Source organism: Dunckerocampus dactyliophorus, chromosome 19 (genome assembly GCF_027744805.1).
Source record: "Dunckerocampus dactyliophorus isolate RoL2022-P2 chromosome 19, RoL_Ddac_1.1, whole genome shotgun sequence".
NCBI classification, from domain to species: domain Eukaryota; kingdom Metazoa; phylum Chordata; class Actinopteri; order Syngnathiformes; family Syngnathidae; genus Dunckerocampus; species Dunckerocampus dactyliophorus.
In genome coordinates this window covers 11,344,196-11,366,689 of record NC_072837.1, presented here as the reverse complement: position 1 = coordinate 11,366,689, position 22,494 = coordinate 11,344,196, and the positions used below count along the sequence as shown (strand labels likewise).

At 39.5% G+C, this 22,494-nt stretch overlaps 3 protein-coding genes across 3 annotated transcripts in view; 1 reads left to right on the top strand and 2 right to left on the bottom strand.

Annotated features, from left to right (window-relative positions):
• Positions 1-122: 122 nt before the first annotated feature.
• ephx1 (epoxide hydrolase 1, microsomal (xenobiotic)) lies at positions 123-13,521 on the bottom strand. Its single transcript, XM_054762157.1, has 9 exons — positions 13,372-13,521; positions 10,575-10,762; positions 9,087-9,267; positions 8,791-9,009; positions 6,500-6,629; positions 4,808-5,022; positions 4,622-4,730; positions 3,053-3,175; positions 123-2,929 (listed from the first exon to the last, which is right to left on the bottom strand). Exons 2-9 carry the CDS (start codon positions 10,755-10,757, stop codon positions 2,719-2,721), a joined length of 1,371 nt encoding a protein of 456 aa, XP_054618132.1. The 5' UTR covers positions 10,758-10,762; positions 13,372-13,521; the 3' UTR covers positions 123-2,718.
• Positions 13,522-14,567: 1,046 nt separating this feature from the next.
• srp9 (signal recognition particle 9) lies at positions 14,568-17,444 on the bottom strand. The gene is made up of 3 exons (XM_054761849.1): positions 17,251-17,444; positions 17,076-17,144; positions 14,568-15,227 (listed from the first exon to the last, which is right to left on the bottom strand). The coding sequence occupies exons 1-3, from the start codon at positions 17,320-17,322 to the stop codon at positions 15,108-15,110; spliced, it is 261 nt and encodes an 86-aa protein (XP_054617824.1). The 5' UTR covers positions 17,323-17,444; the 3' UTR covers positions 14,568-15,107.
• Positions 17,445-19,602: 2,158 nt separating this feature from the next.
• The window catches only part of enah (ENAH actin regulator), a 102,392-nt gene continuing 99,500 nt past the window's right edge, over positions 19,603-22,494 (top strand). Inside the window, exon 1 of the mRNA XM_054761854.1 lies at positions 19,603-19,909. Coding sequence (XP_054617829.1) covers positions 19,905-19,909 — 5 coding nt within the window. The 5' untranslated portion in view covers positions 19,603-19,904. The remainder of the gene's footprint in view (positions 19,910-22,494) is intronic.

The following is a 22,494-nucleotide window of genomic DNA, read 5'->3' as shown; positions in this document are numbered from 1 at the left end:
TTGTGTGATTCCAGAACTGCTCCGTGTGGGAAGTACCTTGAGACACAGTCCTGTCTCTCTAAAATCGACTTGCTTTTACTGCACTAGAAGCAAGTCAACAGCAGTGACCCAAACAAAGCTGCTCAATGTGCAATAATTGATTTTATTCCATTTGTATCATCATCATATTTCTTATACTTGTTATGTCAAAATGCTACATTCTGTATATTTGCTCGGTCAATACAGAAAATATGATCTAATATTTACAAATACCATGTACATTCAGATCACTTCAATCATAAAAAAAATGACAGACTTTGAAAATACCGGTCGATTTCCACTGTTTTAAAATGTTCATTATGAAAACAAAAGGAACCAAAATGTGAATGCTGAATCGCAAATTTGAATCTGTGATTGATGTGTGACTAATGTGAACTATCATAAGCAATTATTTGAACGTTTCCAAAAGGTATGACTGGCAGAGGTGCAGCATGGTGTTATCAGTTGGAGGAATGCCTGGTGTCTTCTCTGGGCTGTCAACACAATAACACCAAGAGCCCACTGACCTCCAACCTGCAGCTGCTGGCCTGCAAGGCTGATGGGAGGCTTGGAGGAAGGTACAAACTATAAACACCAGCAGGGGGAAGCATAAACAGATGCTGGACGTTTGGGCTTTCAAACGGTTCATACGGTTTTAGTCATGGGGTGGTGTTGTAAGAGCAAAAGTGATGTTAGTGCTGCCTCGACGATGACTTACATTGCAAAAAAAAAAAAAAGTGGATCCCCGCGCATTCGCGTTTCAGCGCTCACGGCCTTGCAAATCTGCAGATTTTTGGTCAAATAAAAATGTGGGCATTCGCTGGTGGCCCTAGCAGGAAACCCCCGTATAAAGATCTACAGGCATCCACTGTAATAAGCAATTTTAGCGGCATAGCCTGACGTGACGTCACAAAAATGCTAATAGGCTTCTCGATAAACATCAATTATCTAAAATGAATATACAGTATGTTCTTTTGTTCAATTCCTTTTATTGTCTTTACGATGCTATGCACAAAAACAGTGTCACGGTAAGCTGCTTTCATGAATTAATAGTATTTTACTGCAAAACATCAGAAGTGTGTTGTGTGTGTGGTATATTTCATATCAGTTTACTTTAAGCACTAACGGGTCTGGCTTCTGATTGGTTAATATAATGGTGATCAGTGAAGCAGAGACGTTAAATAATGACAATTAAAAAAACAATTATATATATATATATATATATATATTTTTAATGAATGAAATTACATTTTAGTAATTAATAAAATATGCAGGCTGAAGTCGGATTACATTTAATTACGAAATGTCTTCCATGCATGAAGACGTCATACTAAGGCACCTTAATGATGAGACTGACATTATATCCATAATAGAAATAACGTCCAGCACCTCTTAGCTCTCAATATTGTTCAATTGTAGTCGTCCTAAAAATTGAGCCTTACTGACCATCGACGTCGATGAAGACTCAAGTTTCACTAATTCGGGGGTACTCAGTGAAAACTCGAGTCCCACTGACTCATTGGTCATCGAGGTCGAAGAAAACGTGAGTCTCACTGACTCATTGGTCATTGATGTAGACTTGAGTTTCACTGATTCACTGGTACTCTGCGAAAAATAAAGTCTCACTGACTCACTGGTCATCAACCTCGATGAAAACTCAAGTTTCACTGACACAATGGTCATTGATGTCGACTTCAGTTTCACCGATTCACGGGTACTCCACCAAGACTTGAGTTACAGTCGGTAATTCATTGGTCCTTGACGTCATTGAAGACTCGAGTTTTACTGACTCACGGGTGCTCCATGAAGACTCGAATCTCACTGACTCATTGGTCATCGATGTCGACTTGCGTTTCACTAATTCACGGGTACTACCTGAAGACTCGAGTCTCACTGACTCATTGGTCATTGATGTCGACTTGAGTTTCACTAATTCACGGGTACCACCCGAAGACTCGAGTCTCAGTGACTCATTGGTCATCAACCTTGATGAAAGCTCAAGTTTGGCTGACACAATGGTCATCTTTGTCGACATCAGTTTCACCGATTCACGGGTAGTCCACCAAGACTCGAGTCTCACTTGGTAACTCATTGGTCCTCGACGTCAATGAAGACTGGAGTTTCACTGACTCACGGGTGCTCCATGAGGACTCGAGTCTCACTGACTCGTTGGTCATCGACACTGACGAAGACTTGAGTTTCACTAATTCACGGGTACGCTGCGCAGACTTCAGTCTCACTGATTCATTGGTCACCGATGTCTACTTGAGTTTCACTGATTCATGGGTACTTTACGAAGACCGGAGTCTCACTGGCTCCAGTGTATGTAAATGTGAGTCATGAACGAATCATTGAAAAGCGAATGACTGCTGGTTTTCCTGAATATTATCGTCTCTTTATTATATCGTTGCACTCTTAAATCTTATTGTAATGTTGCACTATTTGGGTTGATTTTGAAAAAGAGAGGTTTATTTTGCAAAATATTTTGTATATACAGTGCACACTGTAGTACAGGTAATTACAGGGAAGAGCTGCTGCCTAAATTGGTATCGGTTGATATCGGTATCGGAAATGAAGCGTTTGACAATATCGGATGCCTTTTAAAAAGCCAATACCAAGCATCTCTAATCACAAATCATAATGAATGATAATTATAAAAATGGATAATCCTTCACATTGACCACACCCTCAGTCTAACCTCTAATGCGCCTTCATCTTCTCGACTTTGCTGATGAAGTTGTTGATGTCTTCAGCCATCAGCTGGGGTTCCTCCATGGCGGCGAAGTGACCCCCACGAGCCATGGGTGTGTAGGTGAGGAGGTTACGGAATTTCTGTTGGACCCACAACTTGGGGGTGTGCATCAGCTCGTTAGGGAAGCTGGCAAATCCAGTGGGCACGTAGACCGGGATACTGGGACAAAGACGACGGTGGGTTACGTTCACATATTGAGCCCGCATGAGCGAGCTACCGGATGTGACGGAATCTCGCATTACAAGCTAACATCCTTCTACAATGAAAGAAATGTGGACTTACTTCACGTGTGGCTGATTGAGGCCATTGGCAAAGTTTTCCTTGTAAAACCTCATTGAGGGAACGATGCAGCCTGACGTCCAGTAGATCATTACGTTCGTCAGCAGGTCGTCCAGAGAGAACTTCCTTCAACGCACACATACAAACTCAGGGCCTGAGTCATTCTATGCAGCAGCATTTGGTGCTTCCAGGCTCAATCAACGCGCTTGATCGGTTTGTACTAACTTACTCAACATGCCTTTCAAACTGATTTGAGATGTGTGAGTCATGAACGAGTCTTTTACTGAATCGGAACAACAGCGGTGGACCATGTATGTTGTTGGTTTAATCAGGCACTTGATGAGTTGGTCGAAAAATGAACACCTCACCTTACCTAACCCCCCTCACCTAACTTTCTCATGAAATTGGTAAATACCTCAGTATAATAATATCATTATAATACTGCAATATAATATATACTATATAGTAGGGCTGTCAAAAATAGCGCGTTAACAGCTTAATTTATTGCATTAATTACGTCAGCGTAACTAATGCGTGTCAAGTCGCCTCTCTCTGTTATGACGGCAGACGGAGGCACAACAGCGCCCCCACACAGAGTCTGAGGCGCTTTTATAACTACATTCAGACCTGAACACATCAATAGCAGTGCAATTCCAACACCATATACAGTATGTATCTCCTCTCTCTAGTCTCTCTCTAGTCCTCATTCCTCACTAGACTACAGGGAGGTGCATTCACGGGCACTCCGAACATCACAACAACATCTTTATTATGCGTGTATGTCTGGTCTAAATAAACATAAAGACAAAGAATTCTTAATGCGGAAGTACAATGTGCTGCGTTTAAGTATGCTCAGAAATCCCAGAAAATACATCTACACTCATAACAGTGAATTCAACTTTGTTAAAAAATTACACGGTCTCTTTGAACGCAACGCCTCAAGGGCTCATAATAACACATTAACGTGTGCTACAGTATCTTCCATCCATCTATCCATTTTCTATGCCGCTTATCTCATAGCTCTCTTCGCTCATTGCTACAATATCTTTTAGCATGATTTTAATTTTTAGTTTATTTGGAGCTGTTAATACATAAAAGTATATCAAATCTTGTCCTGTCGTTTATCTTTTTATTCATAAAATGCAGTAAAAAGAGCACATTTCACATAAAGTTGCAAATGGCTATTAATCATGATTAATTAATTGATAATTGTGATTAATTTGATTACAATTTTTAATCATTTGACAGCCCTATTGTATAGTTATTGTAATACATATATTGACATATTTTATTTTGATTTATTTTTATTTTATTGTGAGTCGTGAGTAAACAATTGCAATTGCAGAGAGAAAGGGAGGGTCACTTTTAATGCAAATATTGATCTGAAATTAGAGGAGAACGTCAACCTACTAGAAGGGTTTGGGCCTGGGTGAGACATGCCTTAAAAATTCACATTTTAATGTGCGTATCAATCACTGGCAGTCACCATTCGCTGGTGGTCCAGGAACGTAACTCCTATTAATGACAGTCGTATTATACTTGTACCAGTGAGATTAAGGTGCTTTACTGTACCTTGTGAGTCCTCCATCTTCCAGGGTTCTAAAGTTCTGACTTGTCCATGTGGAGAACTTCTCCAGGATGTACGCTGCCAGACCCACTGGTGAGTCATTCAGTCCTCGACCTTACAGGAAAAAAATGTAAGAAAACAAACCCCAAAAGAAATAATGCAATGCTGCCTTTATGTGGTTTAGTTCTCACCTGCGGTGTCGGGCTTGGTGGCCTGGATGTGCATGTAGCCAGTCTCTTTGATTGACTCCACAAACAGTTTCTGCATGCAGGGGTAAATGCGCTCAAGGTCCATGCTGGTGAATCCAAACAGCTTGGGGAAGAGGCGGCCAAGGAGGATTGATAAAGTCACGGTCAGCCCAGGCTTGGCAGCTGGGGCAAAGTTGACATGCAAGCCTTTGACTATCCTAGGGAAAATAAGGCCACAGAAAAGCATTTTACATTATAAATAATAAAATTATCGATCCAAATAGCTGAAGTGTCAATGCGGAGGGTAGTATCGGATTGATACTAGCCTGATGAGATGACTATTTTTCAGTTCTATGATCTGTTTTTTTATTGATCATATTGTTACACAGCTGGTATCGTTATATGGATCCCCGCATTCAATCAAAATATTGTTTATTTGTGGGAAAATCCACTCTTTTGTGCTTTTTTATTTGGTAGAAAACCCATCTCATTTACCCTCGCTTGGTGATCATTTATAAATACTAATGCAACTTCAACCTGCTTGAGGTGGTGCTCTGTGTTGACACGCCCGGGCGCACACTTCCCCAACTGGAAGCTACCAGACATGCCTTGCGGCTTACAAACGCTAGTATTGTTTTGCATGAAAGCATTTATTTCGATACGCGCATAGTCTGCGTCGTTCCAAATGTGTTATTTTTTGTTGCCCCGTGAGTAGGTGAGACAGGTTTCTCACCCTCTTTATGAAATCGCTGCCACTCACAACTTTCTTTGGCCCCGTGGCAGGTTATTTAGCCGTCTCAGTAAAAATGCACGACAGCGAGTCGGCAACGCGTAGGGTGCTGTGTTTCGGCACTCTATTCCGCGAAATGATGCACTACGGGTTTGTTCCAGGCGACTACCACACCAAATCATACAAAAAACAAGTTTTGGACTCTATTTATATGTTGTTTACAATTTATAATGTTTACAAGCCTCTGGGAATAATTCCTTGAACTTTAGAGGCAACAAGCCAAAGGATTTGAATAAGAGCCAAAGTAGTTATTGCCTTTGTTTACTGTACTTATTTTCCACTATTTACTTTACTCTGCTCAAACAATTGTATGTAATAAAAGGGAATAACTGTATTATTTTGTTGATACTGTTACATTGTCTTATATTGTTGTATTAATATATTGGTAAATTGTTCACAGATAAGTTTGTTGATAAAAACATACTGTTTTTAGCTTGCCTTTTCCGTGTGTTACTCTAATTATAATAGTGATCAGCAAATTAACGGCAAAATTACAAGCTCATTCAGTATCAGTATCAGCATCAGTATCAGTATCAGTGCCGGCAATACTGGTGTGTTTACTTGGTATTGAATGGATACCAAAATTTGCAGGATGCCCCATCAAAAAAATAGAAGTCTTTGATATTCTCTGCAATTCTTATAGTGAATCAATGTCACTTAGTGTCCCACGAGATGGCGCTGTTTTTCTTTCTTTGGTATGCTTATTTAAGAGTTGAGAGGTTTTACAATGAATTGCAAATTATGGTCGCTTGTATGATTTCTAACATTGCAGTACATGTAAACAGCATGTCAACCAGTCATGGCACTTTTGCACTACTCGGATGGACTTGGACGGTTTCTCCCTTTTGTTTTTTCCCATATCAAAACGCCATGTGTCAGTGACCGTGTGTTGAGATAAGTCTTACTTGGGTTCCAGCTGAGCCATGTTGGTGGTGACGAGCCACCCCCAGTCTCCTCCGTGGGCGTAGAACTGCTGGAAGCCCAGGCGCCGCATCAGTTTGTGGAAGATGCGAGCAGCACACACCGAATCGAACCCTGTTCACAGGTAAAAAATGTAAGAAAAGTAGTAAGTCAACAACGCACTCGCCAGGGGAGTACATTTAAAGTAGGAGCGGAACGGTGCGCCATCATCATGGCTCGGTGTGTACAGCGGTACCTCGGTTTTCGTATGATTCGGTTTTCGCCAAAATTTAGCTGCAGTTTTCCTATCTTGTCTCTGTTATCGTACAGCCAAACACTGCGCATAACAAACTAGTGTGCATTGGTCTCTGTGTATTTTTTTATTGAGTATGACAGCTAAAAAACCCGCCATGGGGCCAAAGAAACTTGCAAGTGCTTTGATACAGAAAATGAGAAACACTACTGAATTCAAGAAATAACTCATTGCAAAGTACGAAGGTACCTCTCCCCTCTCTTCGCCCTCTTCACTAACAAGAGTCTTCGATAAACATGATGTTAAATGTTAATTTATCCATTTCATTCCTTATTTATATGTACAGCAATCCCTCCTATATCACAATTCATTGGCTCCAGACCCGTGAATTCCCACGAAGTACGATTCCTTATTTATAAATGGAATATTTTCAGTTACAGCATATATAACCTGTTTCCAACCTTCTAAATACGTTTTTTGACATTATTAGAACCCTCTAGTGATGAAATAAGACCACTAAAGTAACCTGTACACTCCTATTACCCAATATAGTAGATATAATAACACGAGAAAATGGGATAGAGTGTGGACTCACACATGTTAGCATTGGAAAAGTTGCTTGTTTGTTGACAGTTCTTCCTGGTGGCTGCTGTCTCATCAGCGGTACGTAAAGTAACATTACTGACACCTAGTGACCAGTGTAGAATACTACATATCGTCACGTCTTTGAATGCGACTTCTGAATGCCTTATATTTGTAATCTTACTTCATTTAGCTATTTTTATGCTTGAAATGCTCAGTTTAGGCCAAAAAATATATCAAATTTGCTGAAATACGCATATGTTTTTGACAAATAAAAGGCTGTATGCAACCACAAAACAGCAATGATTTATTAATATATTTTGAAAAACCACGATAGAGTGAAGCCGCAAAATTTGAAGTGCAAAGCGGCGAGGGACGACTGTACTGTACATTGTTTTCTGCATTTAAACCTATGATTATTCTCTATAATATCTGTTTTTGTTAATATTTTGGGTTCATTGAATTAATTGGATTTATATTATTAATTGCATTTATATTATATGTCCAAAAAGGGGTCCGGTTTCATACGTTTCATGTTTTAAGGACACAGTTCAGTTCATTAAGAGAACAAAATGCTTTAAAGCAAACAGCTTTAAAGATTATTATAATGAAACACAAAAAACACTAACTTTTGGCAGCCAATTCTCCTATACAGTGTTCTGCGTCCTGATTGGCTATCAAGTCTCCTCCGCGCCTTCCTGTGCAGTACGGAATGCGCTCGGCTTGCCAAATTTACATTAATGTTCGATCGCTAGCAGTGTGACTCTGAAGTGCTGTATGCTTGCAAGTTTTATCCCCGACAACACCCACAATGTCGACGAAACGTTCTACACCGGCTGGGGCACCTGCGGTCGCACCCTAGAGGCGGAGGACGAAGAAGAGGTTGCGGCTGTAGGGCGCCATTACGGAAGGAGGAAGGAAGGAGGAAAATACAAGGATACAGAAACGCTACAGTACAGCGGAACGGCGCCAGGACGATGAAGAGGCGGGGCCAGAGGAGTGAAATGCGCGTGAGTCAATTTATTGTGTCCAACCTCGTAGGTTGAGCACTAAAATTCTAATGAAGGTTTGAACTTTTTTTTACTGTTTAAACAAGAGAGAAATGTGAGAAAATGAGAAAAGCGTATAAAGTGTATGGTGAGTGTATTATCTAGTAATTTAAAAAATGAAGTTGGCTACACGGATTTCACTTATTGCGGGCTATTTTGGGAACCTATCCCCCGCAATAAACGAGGGAACACTGTAAACAAAATTTTCCAGTAAAACAAAACAACAAAAAATAACATATAAAAGTTTAGTAGTTAAAATTGTTCCTGCAATGGTCGCATACATCCAGAAAAATTGAAAAAAAAATACATTTTGTACATTAAAGATGCTAAAACCAACAAATATGGAGCTGAAAGCACCCCTATGTAATATCCTAACTGTATATCTGATATTGTCATGTTTTCCCAGACAAACCTTTCTTATGTGGCGCTTCCGAGAAGCCGTAGCCGGGTATGGACGGGCACACCACCTCGAACACAAGTCCCTGGGGGTCTGACGGCTCCGTCAGCAGCGGGATCATCCCGTAGAACTCATAGAAGGATCCAGGCCAGCCGTGCACCATTATTAAAGGGATCGCACTGCTTCCCTCTGGCACCCGCTTGGGTTTCACGTGCACGTAATGAACGTCAATGCCTGCATGGGAACGGAAAACACAAGAAAAACATGACAAGCAAGCCTCGCAGGTAGAGCACCTCATCGTGTCAGCGAACCCTCAATGTTGGTTTTAAAGTGTGGGTACTGGTTCAGTTTGTCCACTTGTTTCCTCCAGTCAAAGTCATGTCTCCAGTAGGAGACCACCTCCTCCAGGTACCTGGAGTTGAAACCGTAATGGAACTGGCTGTCTTCCAACGAGGGAACTGGACGCGTCTGCTCTAGTCTCCTGCGTAAGTCCTGAAAGGAAATCACATAACCACTTGCAGTTTTTAGTTCTCGGGTGCACCACATTTCTGATTCAGCATTCACGGCCTGGAAAATGTGTGGATTTTCGGTTTGAAAACATGTTTTTCCCTTGGAAAATAGGCTGTTTTTTCCCCCATTCAGTCACCATAAGCTGGTAATAATTTATTTTAAATAAATACGGGTCAAATGTACAGCAAACATGTACCACTGTTTTAAAAAGCCCACATTTTTACACATTTATGTCTTTATGCTTCACTGATAGTTTTTTTTCCATCAAGCATTGAGATTTCACACTTTGTTCGGGGATACTTGAATGCAACACAGTTGCTGTGAGACGCAAAAATGAAACTTTGGTTTGGTTTTAGCAACTTTGATGCACAAAATGCAACAAAGTGGCCCCTGCATCCTTCCATTTTGTATTTGGAAACATTTGTATTTCTGTTTAGTTTTTAGAGTTTGGCGGACCTTGAAAGCACCATAGTTGTGTGCTGCGACTGGTTACACCGTGACTCCGATTCAATCTATTCTATCCATCATCTTACATTATCATTCATTAGTGGCACATGTACATTTTATACTTTAAACACATTTAATAAGTGTGTGAGGCATGTTTAAAGTAAAAAAAGTAATTGATACGCCCATAAAAATGTCTATTTTTAACACACAGTTCCCTCCTCCCCCTCTGAACGCTCCTCCTAGGTTGACGTCGACTTTCCCGTACGATTTCGAATCAATATTTGCAATAAACGCGACTGTTATAATGATTAGATTAAATTCAGCCCCGGAACCCTTCGTTTCTCTCTTCATTTGCCGTTGTTGTCTAGCGACACAATCCAGCTTTAAGCCCGAAATATGCCTCGCACCTGAAACACGTTTACAGTATAAAATGCACAGCTGCTCACCACTAAAGAATAATAATGTAAGATGATCCATAAACAGCTACTATGGCGCGTTCAAGGACTGCCAAACAAAGTGCGGAATCTCAACACTTGAGGAAAAAACATGATCAGTGAAGCAGAAAGACATAAACGTGTTAACATTGTGGGCTTTTTTTTAAACTGTCACACATGTTTGCTGTACGTTTAACTGTATTATCACCTATTTATAAATTATTACCAACTCAGGGTGAATGATGTGTGTTTTGCGGAAGAAAAATACAAATTTTTGACCAAAAATACATGAATTTGAGGAGATCCACTGTATTACCACACATTTCTGGAAAAGTATAAAGTATTCTCCATATATCACATGAAATGCACGGATCAAAGCTATGAATATGAAGATGGGATGATCGCTACCTCCAACTCTCCATCGCTGGTGGTCACCGTGAAGGGCTGGATGCTGGTGTCCTGCTCGCCATCAGGGACTGGACCCACCCCCCACCAGCCATCCTCGGACTTCAAAACATGGCTCCTCCTTCTGAGAAGCAGCAAGATGATGACCCCTCCAAGGACCAGACCAATCAACACCTCTGTGAACATGCTTCCTGTTGTGGGACAGGGAGACGGAGCGATCCATACAGGATAAGGAGAGGTGAGCTACTCATACACGAGCCATACATTTCACACTAGAAAACAATGACTACGAATCAATAATAAAGTATTCATATCTAAAAAACAGGATACTTCAAAGTCTGTTGCTAAAACACAAGCAAATTCAGCTACGTGAACCACTACTCTACTTACAACACCCTAGTGTTGTTCCAATAACGACACATTTTTATATAAATAAATATTTTCTACCTTGCTTACCTCATAAGTAGCCAGATACATGTGACTAAAAGTAAAATGATAAACCATAGAACAAGTAGTACACATAAAATACATGTTTTTATATCTAAAATACTACTAATTCATGTCAAAGATGTGTAATGTTACATATACTGTAGTATACTGTGTTACATTGCTTATGGTAAATGTATTCATATACAGTAATCCCTCATTTATCGCAGTTAATTGGTTCCAGACCCGACCGTGATAAGTGAATTTCCTTAAACTAGGATTCCTTTTTTATAAATGGAATATTTTCGTAGTCAGAGCAAAGACAACTTGTTTACAACCTTCTAAATATGCTTTTTTAACATTTTTAGCCCTCTAGACATGAAGTAACACCCCTGTTGTCACCTTTACACGCCTATTACACAATATAGGAGACACAAAAAGCGAAAATAAGCCGTGTTTTTATAGGGTGAGATCATTCAAACCTGCAATAAAAGCCTGTTGTTCCGGCCATCAAGTCTGGTGCTTGTGTGCCTCACCCAACATTTACTGACACCTAGTGACCAGTGTAGAATACTACATATCATCCATTTGAATGCATCTTTTGAATGCCTTATATTTGTATTTAACTTCATTCAGTCGTTTTTATGCTTGGAAATGCTTAATTTAGGGAAAAAATGTGTCACAATTGCTTCAATATGCATATTTTTCGACTAATAATCGGCCGTATTCAACCACAGTTTTTGTACAGTGTCTTGGTTATTGTACAATGTAACTGACACATTAACATACATGCAAAACAGTACCATTTTGTACTAATTTATAACCCGCAAGGCATGCTGACGAGCCCAAGTGCACATTTCCCTGACATGAAGTTACCCAGCATGCCTTGCAGGTTACACATTGGTATAAAATTGCATTGTTTTGCATGTATACTAGTGTGTAAGTGTTTAGTCCAATACCCGCCTAGGCCGTGTGGTGCAGTTATGTTGCACGTTCCACTTGTGTTATTTTTTTGTTGCACCCTAAGAGAGATAGGTGCACGCGGGGCCCTACTGCACAGTATATTTAAAGTCAAAAATGAAGCTGCAATGCATCTTGAACAAGAGGCGTATACCACACTCAGCAGTTGTAGAGCAAATTTTTTTTGGTAAAATAAAACATGCAGTCTACACGTACTGCATGACTAAGCTGCTGAGTGCTCCTTCATGAAGTTCCATGTATAGAATTTTCCACAAAAATAGAGCTGAGGGCCACAAATGGCTCCCGGAGCTGCACTTTGGTCACCCCTGCATCAGACTGTTGCTGGGTAACTCATGTTGTGGACTTGGCAAATGTAATAGCAGAGTGTGGGCTACAATAGCATGACCACAGTAGCTTATTTGTATGCGGGGCTTCACAATGATCCACTTTGAATTGACGTGTATTCCGCGAGCCAAGAGTTAGCAGAAAAATGTGGAAGCAGTCAGTGCAACAAAAGAGCGACTGTTGTGTTTGTGGTTCAGCGGAGAGGATTATGTAAAGAACAGACGTCACCTGCCAGGCCCCTCAATGAAATGTGCATGGCCGACAGGACGATTGTAAATATCATGATAACATACGCACACTAACTTGATCATAGTTCTTATGCCATACAGAACAATGAAAGGATACAAGCGCCACTTTTTGTACATTAAAGATGCTAAAATCATACATCTTTTACTTTTGCGTCTCACAGCAGCTATGGTGTGTTCGAGGGCAGCCGAACAAAGTGCGAAATCTCAACGCCTGACGAAAACACATTACCAGTGAAGCATAAAGACACAAACATATAAAAATAGTGGGCTTTCTTTAAAGAGTGGTACTTGAGTGCTGTACATTTCACTTTCTTATCGATCTATCCATTGCTACACATGATCTATTTTAATCTCTTTAATTACAAAGTGCTGCCACTTAAGCACAGAAAGTGAACAAACTTTACATTAAAAAATGTAAGCAAAGCAAATTATTTTTCCAAAAAAACGAGGTGACGTCCGCATCTTGCCCGCGGGCCGCACTTTGGAGACCCCTGTCTTACACTATGGCCATTATCTAAGGCTACACATGCGTTCATCATGACCAGCAGAGCAAACTACGACTTTCCTGACATAAACAGTGATTCAACACTTATCACAATGATCAACGATGCGTAACTTTCTTTAACAATACAGTATATAGTCTACACTGGTAGCTTAAAACACTGTGGTGTTTATTCACCTACATTAGCAAACAACCAAAAAGCGGTTACGTAATTGTCAAGTTTGTACCTGACAACCATGAACCTTCTGATATACTGTAGTAAGCACAACATTTACGTTGTATATTGCTTTATGATATTGAAATAGTAAATATTGCGTACCTGTTGTCCTGCTGCGTGGTAGTAGTAGTACAAAAGACCCCAAGATTACGAAAACAGACTACGTCAACTTCCGTAGTACGCCGTGGGCGGGTTTGGCCGCCATTGTTGGTAGGCGGGGTCCAAAAACAGAGAGTGCACTGTTAATCCCACACTGTTCAGCAATAAATTGCTCCAATATACAGTCCAAAAGACCTGATTTGTCATTTTTCAAGTTTCCCAAAAACAAACGCAAGTATGTGTGATACAAACGTAGTACTTAAAGCTGTTGTATTTCTCTGGGTTATTTGTTGAATTCTTGACAAGGGATACAATGACGATGATTTCATGTATTTACATAGCCATTAATAACATAAATGTTGCAGTGTAAATACTACAAGTTAATTATCCATATATACGTATAATATAAGTACCTTTTCATCAAACCTCTATTGTGTCTTATGGTCATGAAAAACTCCACCAAGATGGAGCTAGTAAAAAGACATTGCCGAAAACTACGCCGACCGGATGTAGATGCGTTCTGCACATGGGTAGAACCGATTGCGTTTCCGGGACGTACTGCGCAACTAAACAACTTTTCTCCAGATTTTAACTTTCATTAAATTTCTCTTCGGGAGCAACAAAGCTTTCGGTTTACTCGGCAACATTCAGGCATCGTCAGCATAATATATATCCTGTAGCATTTAAAGCCAGGCCTTCAAAATAAAAGAAGCGCACCTGATGGAAATCCTTGAAGACGATTAGATTACAACATTTCCCCCTTATTATACAATACAAATATTGACAGGTATTCACTTTAAATGACAAAATGTGTGATTTTAACTCATTCTCTATAGGAAGTATTTCGCAGTGGTTGTCATGTGACTATCCCAGGGTATGGCTTTCCCAAAATAGCAGCATGTTAGGTAACCAGCTCATTTCCAAAAGCTTATTTTGTGCCATTAAAGATGGTCACCGATGGTGGTCAATGGTGACACATTTGAAATAAAAAGTAATAAAGACCCTGTATTTATTTGGTATCGCCCGACACTACTGGAAATAGTATTTGTGACATCTTTGTCATTAATTAGTAGCATTTTAGAAAATTATTTCAACGAGTGCCCTATAAATAGTGAATAAAATATTTTTTTCCTTAGTTATTTTATTAGTTATAGTTACCTACCTTACTAAAGTGTATAGATTATCAACACCACAAAAAAACGTACTGGAGTAAATATTTATTGAAGACGTAACGTAACTGTTTTCAACTCATGGTATTAAAGTCATTCAGCTGTTAGAAAATCAGAAGGTCCTGCTTCAAGTTATGTTAAACATGTCCATAAAAGAAGACCAAAAAAAAAAAAAAGCGAAAGGTGGGTCCAAATAAAAGAACTATTTGATTGCTCATCTTTTTTCATCTCACTTGAAAATGAAAACAATGGAGGTCTTCTACAGAAAACCAGCAGCACGTTTCTCCATTTTGTACAATTTACCCATCTTTCCTCAAAGCGTACACGGATGACTTTGCATTTTTAACACAATCAGAGATGTGATCGTGGAGAAGCAGGATGAGTGTAGTTAAAAAATCCTGAGAATGACGTACGGAGTATATAAATAACACATCTCTGACTGTATTGATCGCGGGTACACATTCAGATCTCCATCGTCTTCACTCCCCATCAACCTGGTGGTTCTGTGCTCGCAGCAAACACTGCGACCACCATGAACTTCAGTCCTGTCCGGGTTTCCTCAAGACCGCTTTAGTCCGTCTCCATAGCGGCGCTGTGCGTCTCCTTGGACACCATCAGTCTCATCAATTTTCCATGCAGCTTCTCGATCTTCTTCACATCCTGGGCCTGGTCCGTCTTGTACTGTAAACACTGTCGGGGTTAAGAGAGAACACATGGTGACACCTGGTACGGTGGATGGTTGATGCGGTGTATACAGTGGATCCTCGCACATTCATGGATTTTTGGTCAAAAAATGTTTTTCCCCCCCCATCAGAAAATAGGCAGATTTTCCCGCAGAAAACATCTCATTCACCCAAGTCGGCAATAATTTATAAATATGTGATGATACAGGTTAAATGTACTCAATGTTTGTGTCTTTATGCTTCACTGATGCTTTTTAGTCAAGTGTTGAGGCTTCTCACTTTGTTCGGCGGTACTTGAACGCACCATAGTTGCTGTGAGACACAAAAGCAAAACATATACAGTCGTCCCTCGTTTTGTGCGAAGTAGAATTCGTAACATTTTCGAAGATAGAGCATAGAAAACCTGTTTCCGACCTTCTAAATACGGTTTTTAACATTATTAGATCCCTCTAAACATTAAATAACACCCCATAGTCAACTTTACATTCCTTTTGCCCAATATAGTAGACATAAAAAGCTATTTAAGACATAAATAAGATTCATACTCGTGTGTTTTTCCAACTCTAACTTCTTAACTAGCCTATATTTAAAGGACCAGTTTGCAACAATTACGCAGTTGCCTAGAGGGCGCTAACTTTCTAACGTGTTGCAAGAATCATACCTCGCCCTCTTCCTGCTCAGGAACAGTACATTTTTACCCACAAAATGAAAACAATTATTTAAACAGAAAGTGTGTGTACAGGTTTTCGGTACATGGTTTAACTGAGGAGTTCACTGACAGCACCTGGACTTGGACCTGGATGAGAGGTGAAACATCTTTAAGAAAAATCAAGCTAGTCCAGTTGCTTTGATTCAACTCCTCAGATAATTAGCAAATTTGTCGTACTCAACATGCAGTTTGACTCTTGAAAACGCTTGTATGCTTCACTGCTCTCCATTTTGTTGCATTTTCCTGGTTTCGGGTGCGAGTTCAGTCTGTGCCGTACAGATAAATAAATAGATATTATCTGTATTTGAAATCGGGGGTAGGTGGGGGGGCGTGAAAACGTTACTGTCCTCTACTGGAGGCGTGACAGAAAATAATTGAGAACCACTGGGTTAAGAAGAGACTCACGACGCACAAGCAGAATACACACATGCAGTAAACATTCACACAGGAGCTGCTGTCAGCCACAACTCACGCCAGACACGCACACTCTCCACACCGCCAGCGCTCAGCTAAACACAGTCAGCTCTAGCTAGCTGACGCACACACGTCACTTCCCAGGCCCCGTGCATACTAGCCTCCTGGAAACACTCGCATCAAGCATGCCCAAAGCAATTTTTGAAGTGATTAACAAGAACGGTGGAGCCACTCATTACTGAGAACATTTTTTGTTTTGGTTTGGAGAGTTTTTTTTGTTATTTATTGATCGACGGTCTGAAACTTTTGATCAGCCGATAAACAACCTATTTCAGTTGAATTGTTCTTTTAAATACATTCATTTTCAAAGTGCCTTTTGTCCCCCTTCTTGCTTTTGTAGCTCTACTTAAAACCTCATTAAGATCCAAATGTGCAAAATGCAAATTCTAGCAATTTTTTCAACTGGTCTTAAGATTTTGATCAGGAGTGTACAACTTCTACACTCTGACTCAGATTCCATCTGTTCATGTATCATATTCCATTATTATACATCATTGGTGAGTTCTTTGACATTTAACATTTTAAAATAATATGTATGAAGTTATAGTGTACTTGTCATTGGCTAACTACGCACAATACACGTTCAATACATTGAGCGCTGCAAAACCTTATAAATCAAAATCTCCCTATCCGACATAACAATAAGTTGTGACACGCAATGCTCCAACTTACCACGGCGTTGTCAGTCACTTTAATGCGAATGTTTCCGTCGCAGTGTCTGTACTTGATGACCACTCGGGCCTAAAAAAATACAATTACAATTGAATGCAGCAGATGTTTTCCAAGTGCTAACGAGCTGGCAAGCTAATATGCTATGCTGCTAGCCGTTTGTAAATAGCTATTTCACCTTCATGGGATCTGTCAGATAGAGTTTTTCTGCTGCACTGGCAAACTCCTCCCAAGTGTGGAAGTAAGGCATAATTTATGATGATTTGTGATTATGTTAAATCAATATGATATCAAAAAAATCGTCGTGAACCGGAGAAACGGCTACGTTAACTTCAGAAGACCACATCAGCAGCAATGTGAACGCAACCAATCAGGAAGAAGAAGACTATATGACGTCACATGTAGTTCCGGGTTACATTTTTCAAAGAAAAAGCATGAATGTAAATGTTTTCCCAGCACCTTTCGTACATTTGTGAACAACAACACTGAATAAATAAATCATGTCTGTAAACATATACAGAAAAAATGTGAATGACTGTCAAGACTGTGAGAAAATTCGAAACGGGAGGTTATCCCATTACTGTATAGGTTTTTTTTTTATTTCGACACCACGTCCAAGCAATCGAACATGCACTAGCATAGCCTGCATCAGGCGTGTGAAGACTGAAGGCGACTACTACACTTTACTTTAAATTCAAATATACGTATAGACGGTAATGTTGCGTAGTTATGCCGCATAACTGCACATAAATTGTGCTTAACCATGGCATTTTATATATTTTTTATCTATAAAAATCACCGTTGTCCCGTATTGTGGTAGTTCAGAATTTGGCCACTAGATGTCAGACAAATCACAGGCATTTGATGGTTTAAGACTGACTTTTTAATCCCAGAGAGAAAGCCATACATAATTATTTATACAGTGTGTCCCTCAAGTCTGGACATATAATATACATACACTATATACAAACGTTTAATATATTTAGTAAAAACAATAATAAATAAAAGCAATTAATTAGCTAAATATTATCACAAGTAAATCATTTCAAAGGAGGCAAACGATTTGAATGAGAGCCAAAAGTAGTTATTTTTATACTTTAATTATTTGCACAAACAATTATATGTAATACAAAGGAATGATTCTGTTATTTTGTTGATATTGTGTTACATTGTTATTTTGTTACATTGTCTTATATTTGTCTCCATGGGTGGCAGCATCCTGCAGCATTGCAATTTAGGATGCATTGCTAGTTGCTATTATTCTTTTAAAATGATTTATATTAAAATGTGCACATTAGTAGTAATGTAGTAACACAGTGGAGAAACACGAGAAACACGAACCGTCTGTATAGTTAAGAACAAAGGCAAAATAAACGGTAATACAGTATATTGCAAGTTAACGGTTTGGTTATAGCGTACATTTTGATCTCGGAATTCCGGGTGTTCATGAATGCACTTTGGCGTGATTGGCGGATAGCCAGGAAGTGTTAGTGTGGTTGTTGCTGGAAAACTCGTGTGAGGGCCTGCGAATACTGTACAATGTTGGACTTGAGCGTGTTAAAGTTGGCAATAAAGCTTCAAAATAGCATCAGCGTTTCTTTGTGTTGCTATCGATGTTTTTGTTTACACTCATATATACTTTCAATCCTCTTGTGTTGCGTTCACTGTCATTTAAAACAGTTCGACCTCCACATTTTTGTTGTCAGGGGTAACACGTACGTGCTATGTCATTCGCTGCCTTCACTTGCGATGGGAAATCTGTAAGTCACAGCGCCTGGGAAAGAATCCCCAACACAAAACTTAATAACACATAAAAACATAAGCGGGAGCTTCATCGCCCCTTTTTAATTTGTCGCCACTCACAAATCTACATAACCTGATCGTCAGCATATTCGATTATTTCCTCAGCTATCTTAATGTGCAGTAAGTATTCCATAAAATATAATGTTGGATATTTTTCTTTAAATTACTGTGAATATCTTTTAATTTTTCCAAAAACAGACTGGCTTCAAACAATCGCTCGTGTTTTTAATTACTATCTTGCGTGTTTAATTGGAAATATGTGTGATTTTTGTTTCGCCGTGAATCCCTGAACGCAGCGCTTGTTCCAGTGAACGGTCAGCTGCTAGGAGATGAGCGATACTGCAAATTTGGTATCAATCCGATACCAAGTAAATGGGGAGTCGGTACTGCCGATGATTTTCACGTGAACTTTTTGAAGACAAATGCATGATTCTGTGATTTGTTGATGAAGATTCTAATCAGAATAAAACACAGTTCACAGATAGTAGGCAAACAAATAAATTAATAAAGTAGTTTAAAAAATACCAACCAAAGTATTTGTGAACAATTCAGCAATACATAAACACAACAATATGTGGCAAATGTAGCAATTATAAACACAGAAAGAGAACTAGAAACTAGCTCATATCGACTCTCTTCTGATACATATCTGGTATCGAAACTATCGATATCTGGCTAGACCCGCCCACCCCAATCAGCTGCAGCAGTTTGGCATCCGAGCAGCTCCGCGCCGCATCAATTCGCTTCAAGTACGTCACGAAAACCCGAATTCCCCATTTACTTTCTTTCCAGTCAGCCGTCAGTAGAAGCGGAGCAGCACCCGGGCTGGACCATGTAGGATTAGCCTCTTCTTCTGGGTTCCGTTTCATTTGTTCTTTTTTTTTTTCTTTTCTACTTTTCTGCAATTGTCACCATTGAGCTCGTCGTCCGTGTCGACTCGAAGGGAGCTGTGAACTTTGGTGAAAAGTACCCAGAAAGTCGCACGCCGTCGAAACAGCAGCCTGTCTGTGGAAGACTTTCACCTTCGCCATGAGGTAAGAAGCCACAGTTCGGTGCAACATAACGGCGGATAATCAACGTGACAACATGATGAAAGTGTGGCGTGGGGAGCACCGCATGCAATAAACATATTGCTTGTTGCACCGCTATCTACAAATGGAGCTGCAATTGTCTGTTTTTTTTTTAGTGCTAGCTTCATGGACGTTGATCGCCTTGTCGAACAGTAACTTGCTTGTGTTGCATTTTGGAGGAATATAGGGTCCCTTGCTCTCTCTTTCTCTCTCTCTCTCACACACTCACCAACACGAAACACGAAACAAGTCTAATGGGGTGAAAGCGACTCATCCCAGCAATTTCACCAGTCAAACTAAGCATGTTCACTTAGCCAAGGTGGGATGGCCGGGTTAGTGTCTCTCACACACACACACACACACACACACACACACACACACACACACACACACACACACAGGAGGACAAACGCATGCACGTGTAGAAGTTTCATCAAACAAATAAGTTTTCAATTTGAGTTTTTATTTAGCTATTTTTATGAATTTTTTTTTTGTTTTAATGTTTATTGATTAAAAAAACTATATGTAAAATGTAACTAGCTGAAAAAAATGGTGTATATTTATTTACAAAAATGTCAAATGCATTTTTCAAAATGTGATTACTTCTATCTATTTTTATTTTTAGGTATTTTTTAGGTGAGGTTTTTATTTTTTTTTTAAAATGTAGCCAATAAAAAAGTGTTTAGTAGCGATTTATGTATTTGTCTTTAAGAATTCAATTGAAGAATGTTTTTTAAAAGGTATTTATTAGATTGTATTCATTTTATTGTTTTATTTAACATTATTTTTTTTATGTGTATTTATTTTTTATTTAACAAAATTATTTTAAAAAAATTGTATTAGGGAAAAATGTCAAAATAATAAAATGATATATTTAGAAATTATTCATTTTCTGTTTTTAATTTTTAATTTAACAAAAAGAATTGCCTAGTTATTATTATGTGTGTATATTGTTTTCAAGAATAAGTCAAATGACCTTTAAAAAATATTTATTAGGGGAAAATGTCAAAATAAAAAATATTTATGTATTTATTCATTGTTTTATACATTTTTTTTCACACATTTTATAAAATTGGGTATTAAATAGTATGTGTGTGTTTTTTTTAAAGAATAAGTGAAAGTACATGTATTTAATATGTATTTATTTTAATTGGGTGTTTATGAGTTGTTTTTAGTTTTTTCTGAAGAAAAACAGTCAAATGAATATCTGTGCAACATAATGTGTTAAAAGTGAGCCTGGATCTTCCCCTAAATGTTTGGCATGTACAGTACACAGTAGACCCGTCCTAAACTTAAATCCTGGCGTTTCCTCGTGCCGGTTGGTAGGAACATGACATGTTGGGGGCAAACACGTGTGTTGTGTAACACTGATGGAAAAGTTTGTATCCTTGAGAACACCAAGAACACGACGCTGGCTGTCTTTTTGGACAATAATGATCCCAAGCTGCAGGAATGCGTCTGCTTTATTTCATGTCATCTCCTTCACTTCAATGCTAGAATGCGGCATGTGGTATTTTTTTAAGTCATTGTTGTGAATTGCTGTTAAATAAGAGACAAAGGCTGCTTCTTTGTTAAGAAGAAAGGCCTTAATTGAATCCAGCTGGAGGCCAAGCTGAGGTGAACAAAAGCTTTATTTGGAGTTGAAGAGCAGCTGGTTGTGCTCGCATGAAACATAACTTGCTTTCTGTTAGTGTTTCCCCGTCGCTTCACAGCTTCGCAAACACTTAACCCGCTTGTAAGAATTTGTCTATGGGAGATGGATGTGACGACTCCACTCGGCGACTTGTCTTCCCTGCTTTTAAAGGGACAGGCTCGTGTTGAGACGCATGCTGTGTGTGTGTGTGTGTGAGCAACAGGTGTGTGTGCACGAATGCCATCCCAGCTGCTCACAGCTGACTCATGCAGGACACTGCGGGACATATGGGCCGCACACCCCCGCTCCACATTTGTGTAAACGCTCAAACCCCCACTCCCCCGGCCCAACCGGTCCCCTTTGAACTGGAGACTGATTGGTTTTGTTATGTGAGGAGCGAGGATCTCTCTAACTTTCCTCACCCCTGGTTATGTTTCACACCATTGGTTTGAGACAATACCGTAATTGACCACATTTCTGTCCCAAAATGAGCGGCGAGCATGCAAAATTGCAACTTTATGGGTGCATTTTCCACTTTACGTGTTTCTGTAACGGAATATTTGAGGTGATGCAGGCATGTGCCTGGGGTCCGAATCTAGTTTTTCATAAATTTCCTTCGGAAATCTTGAAAAAGGTGTTGCAAAATGAACTTGAGTCGGCCAACCCAGCTGGTGGTGGAAAGAATTCATCGATGCCTATCTGGGCAACATTGGTATGATTCATATATTTCAACTAGATAAGGACAATTCTGGAGAAAAGTCATGGGAATGCTGAAGATGTACGGGAAAGGCGAAATGACGGGATAAGGGGGAATTTTTGGGAGTCGTTAGCCTGAATGTTTTGATACCGGGATGGTTTGATGAATGTGGGGAAAATGACATTCATTTCAATGGGAATGTTTGTGGAAAACAGTCTG

Bases quoted from the DNA above. Each gene is read 5' to 3' on its own strand.
- ephx1 (XM_054762157.1), bottom strand. From the start codon at position 10,757: ATGTTCACAGAGGTGTTGATTGGTCTGGTCCTTGGAGGGGTCATCATC. The intron at 4,731-4,807 runs GTGAGAACTAAA...TTTTCCTGTAAG, and splicing joins CACCAAGCCCGACACCGCAG to GTCGAGGACTGAATGACTCA. The intron at 3,176-4,621 runs GTACAGTAAAGC...TGTGCGTTGAAG, and splicing joins GAAGATGGAGGACTCACAAG to GAAGTTCTCTCTGGACGACC.
- srp9 (XM_054761849.1), bottom strand. From the start codon at position 17,322: ATGCCTTACTTCCACACTTGGGAGGAGTTTGCCAGTGCAGCAGAAAAA. The intron at 17,145-17,250 runs GTGAAATAGCTA...GTATTTTTTTAG, and splicing joins ATCTGACAGATCCCATGAAG to GCCCGAGTGGTCATCAAGTA. The intron at 15,228-17,075 runs GTAAGTTGGAGC...TAACCCCGACAG, and splicing joins AAGTGACTGACAACGCCGTG to TGTTTACAGTACAAGACGGA.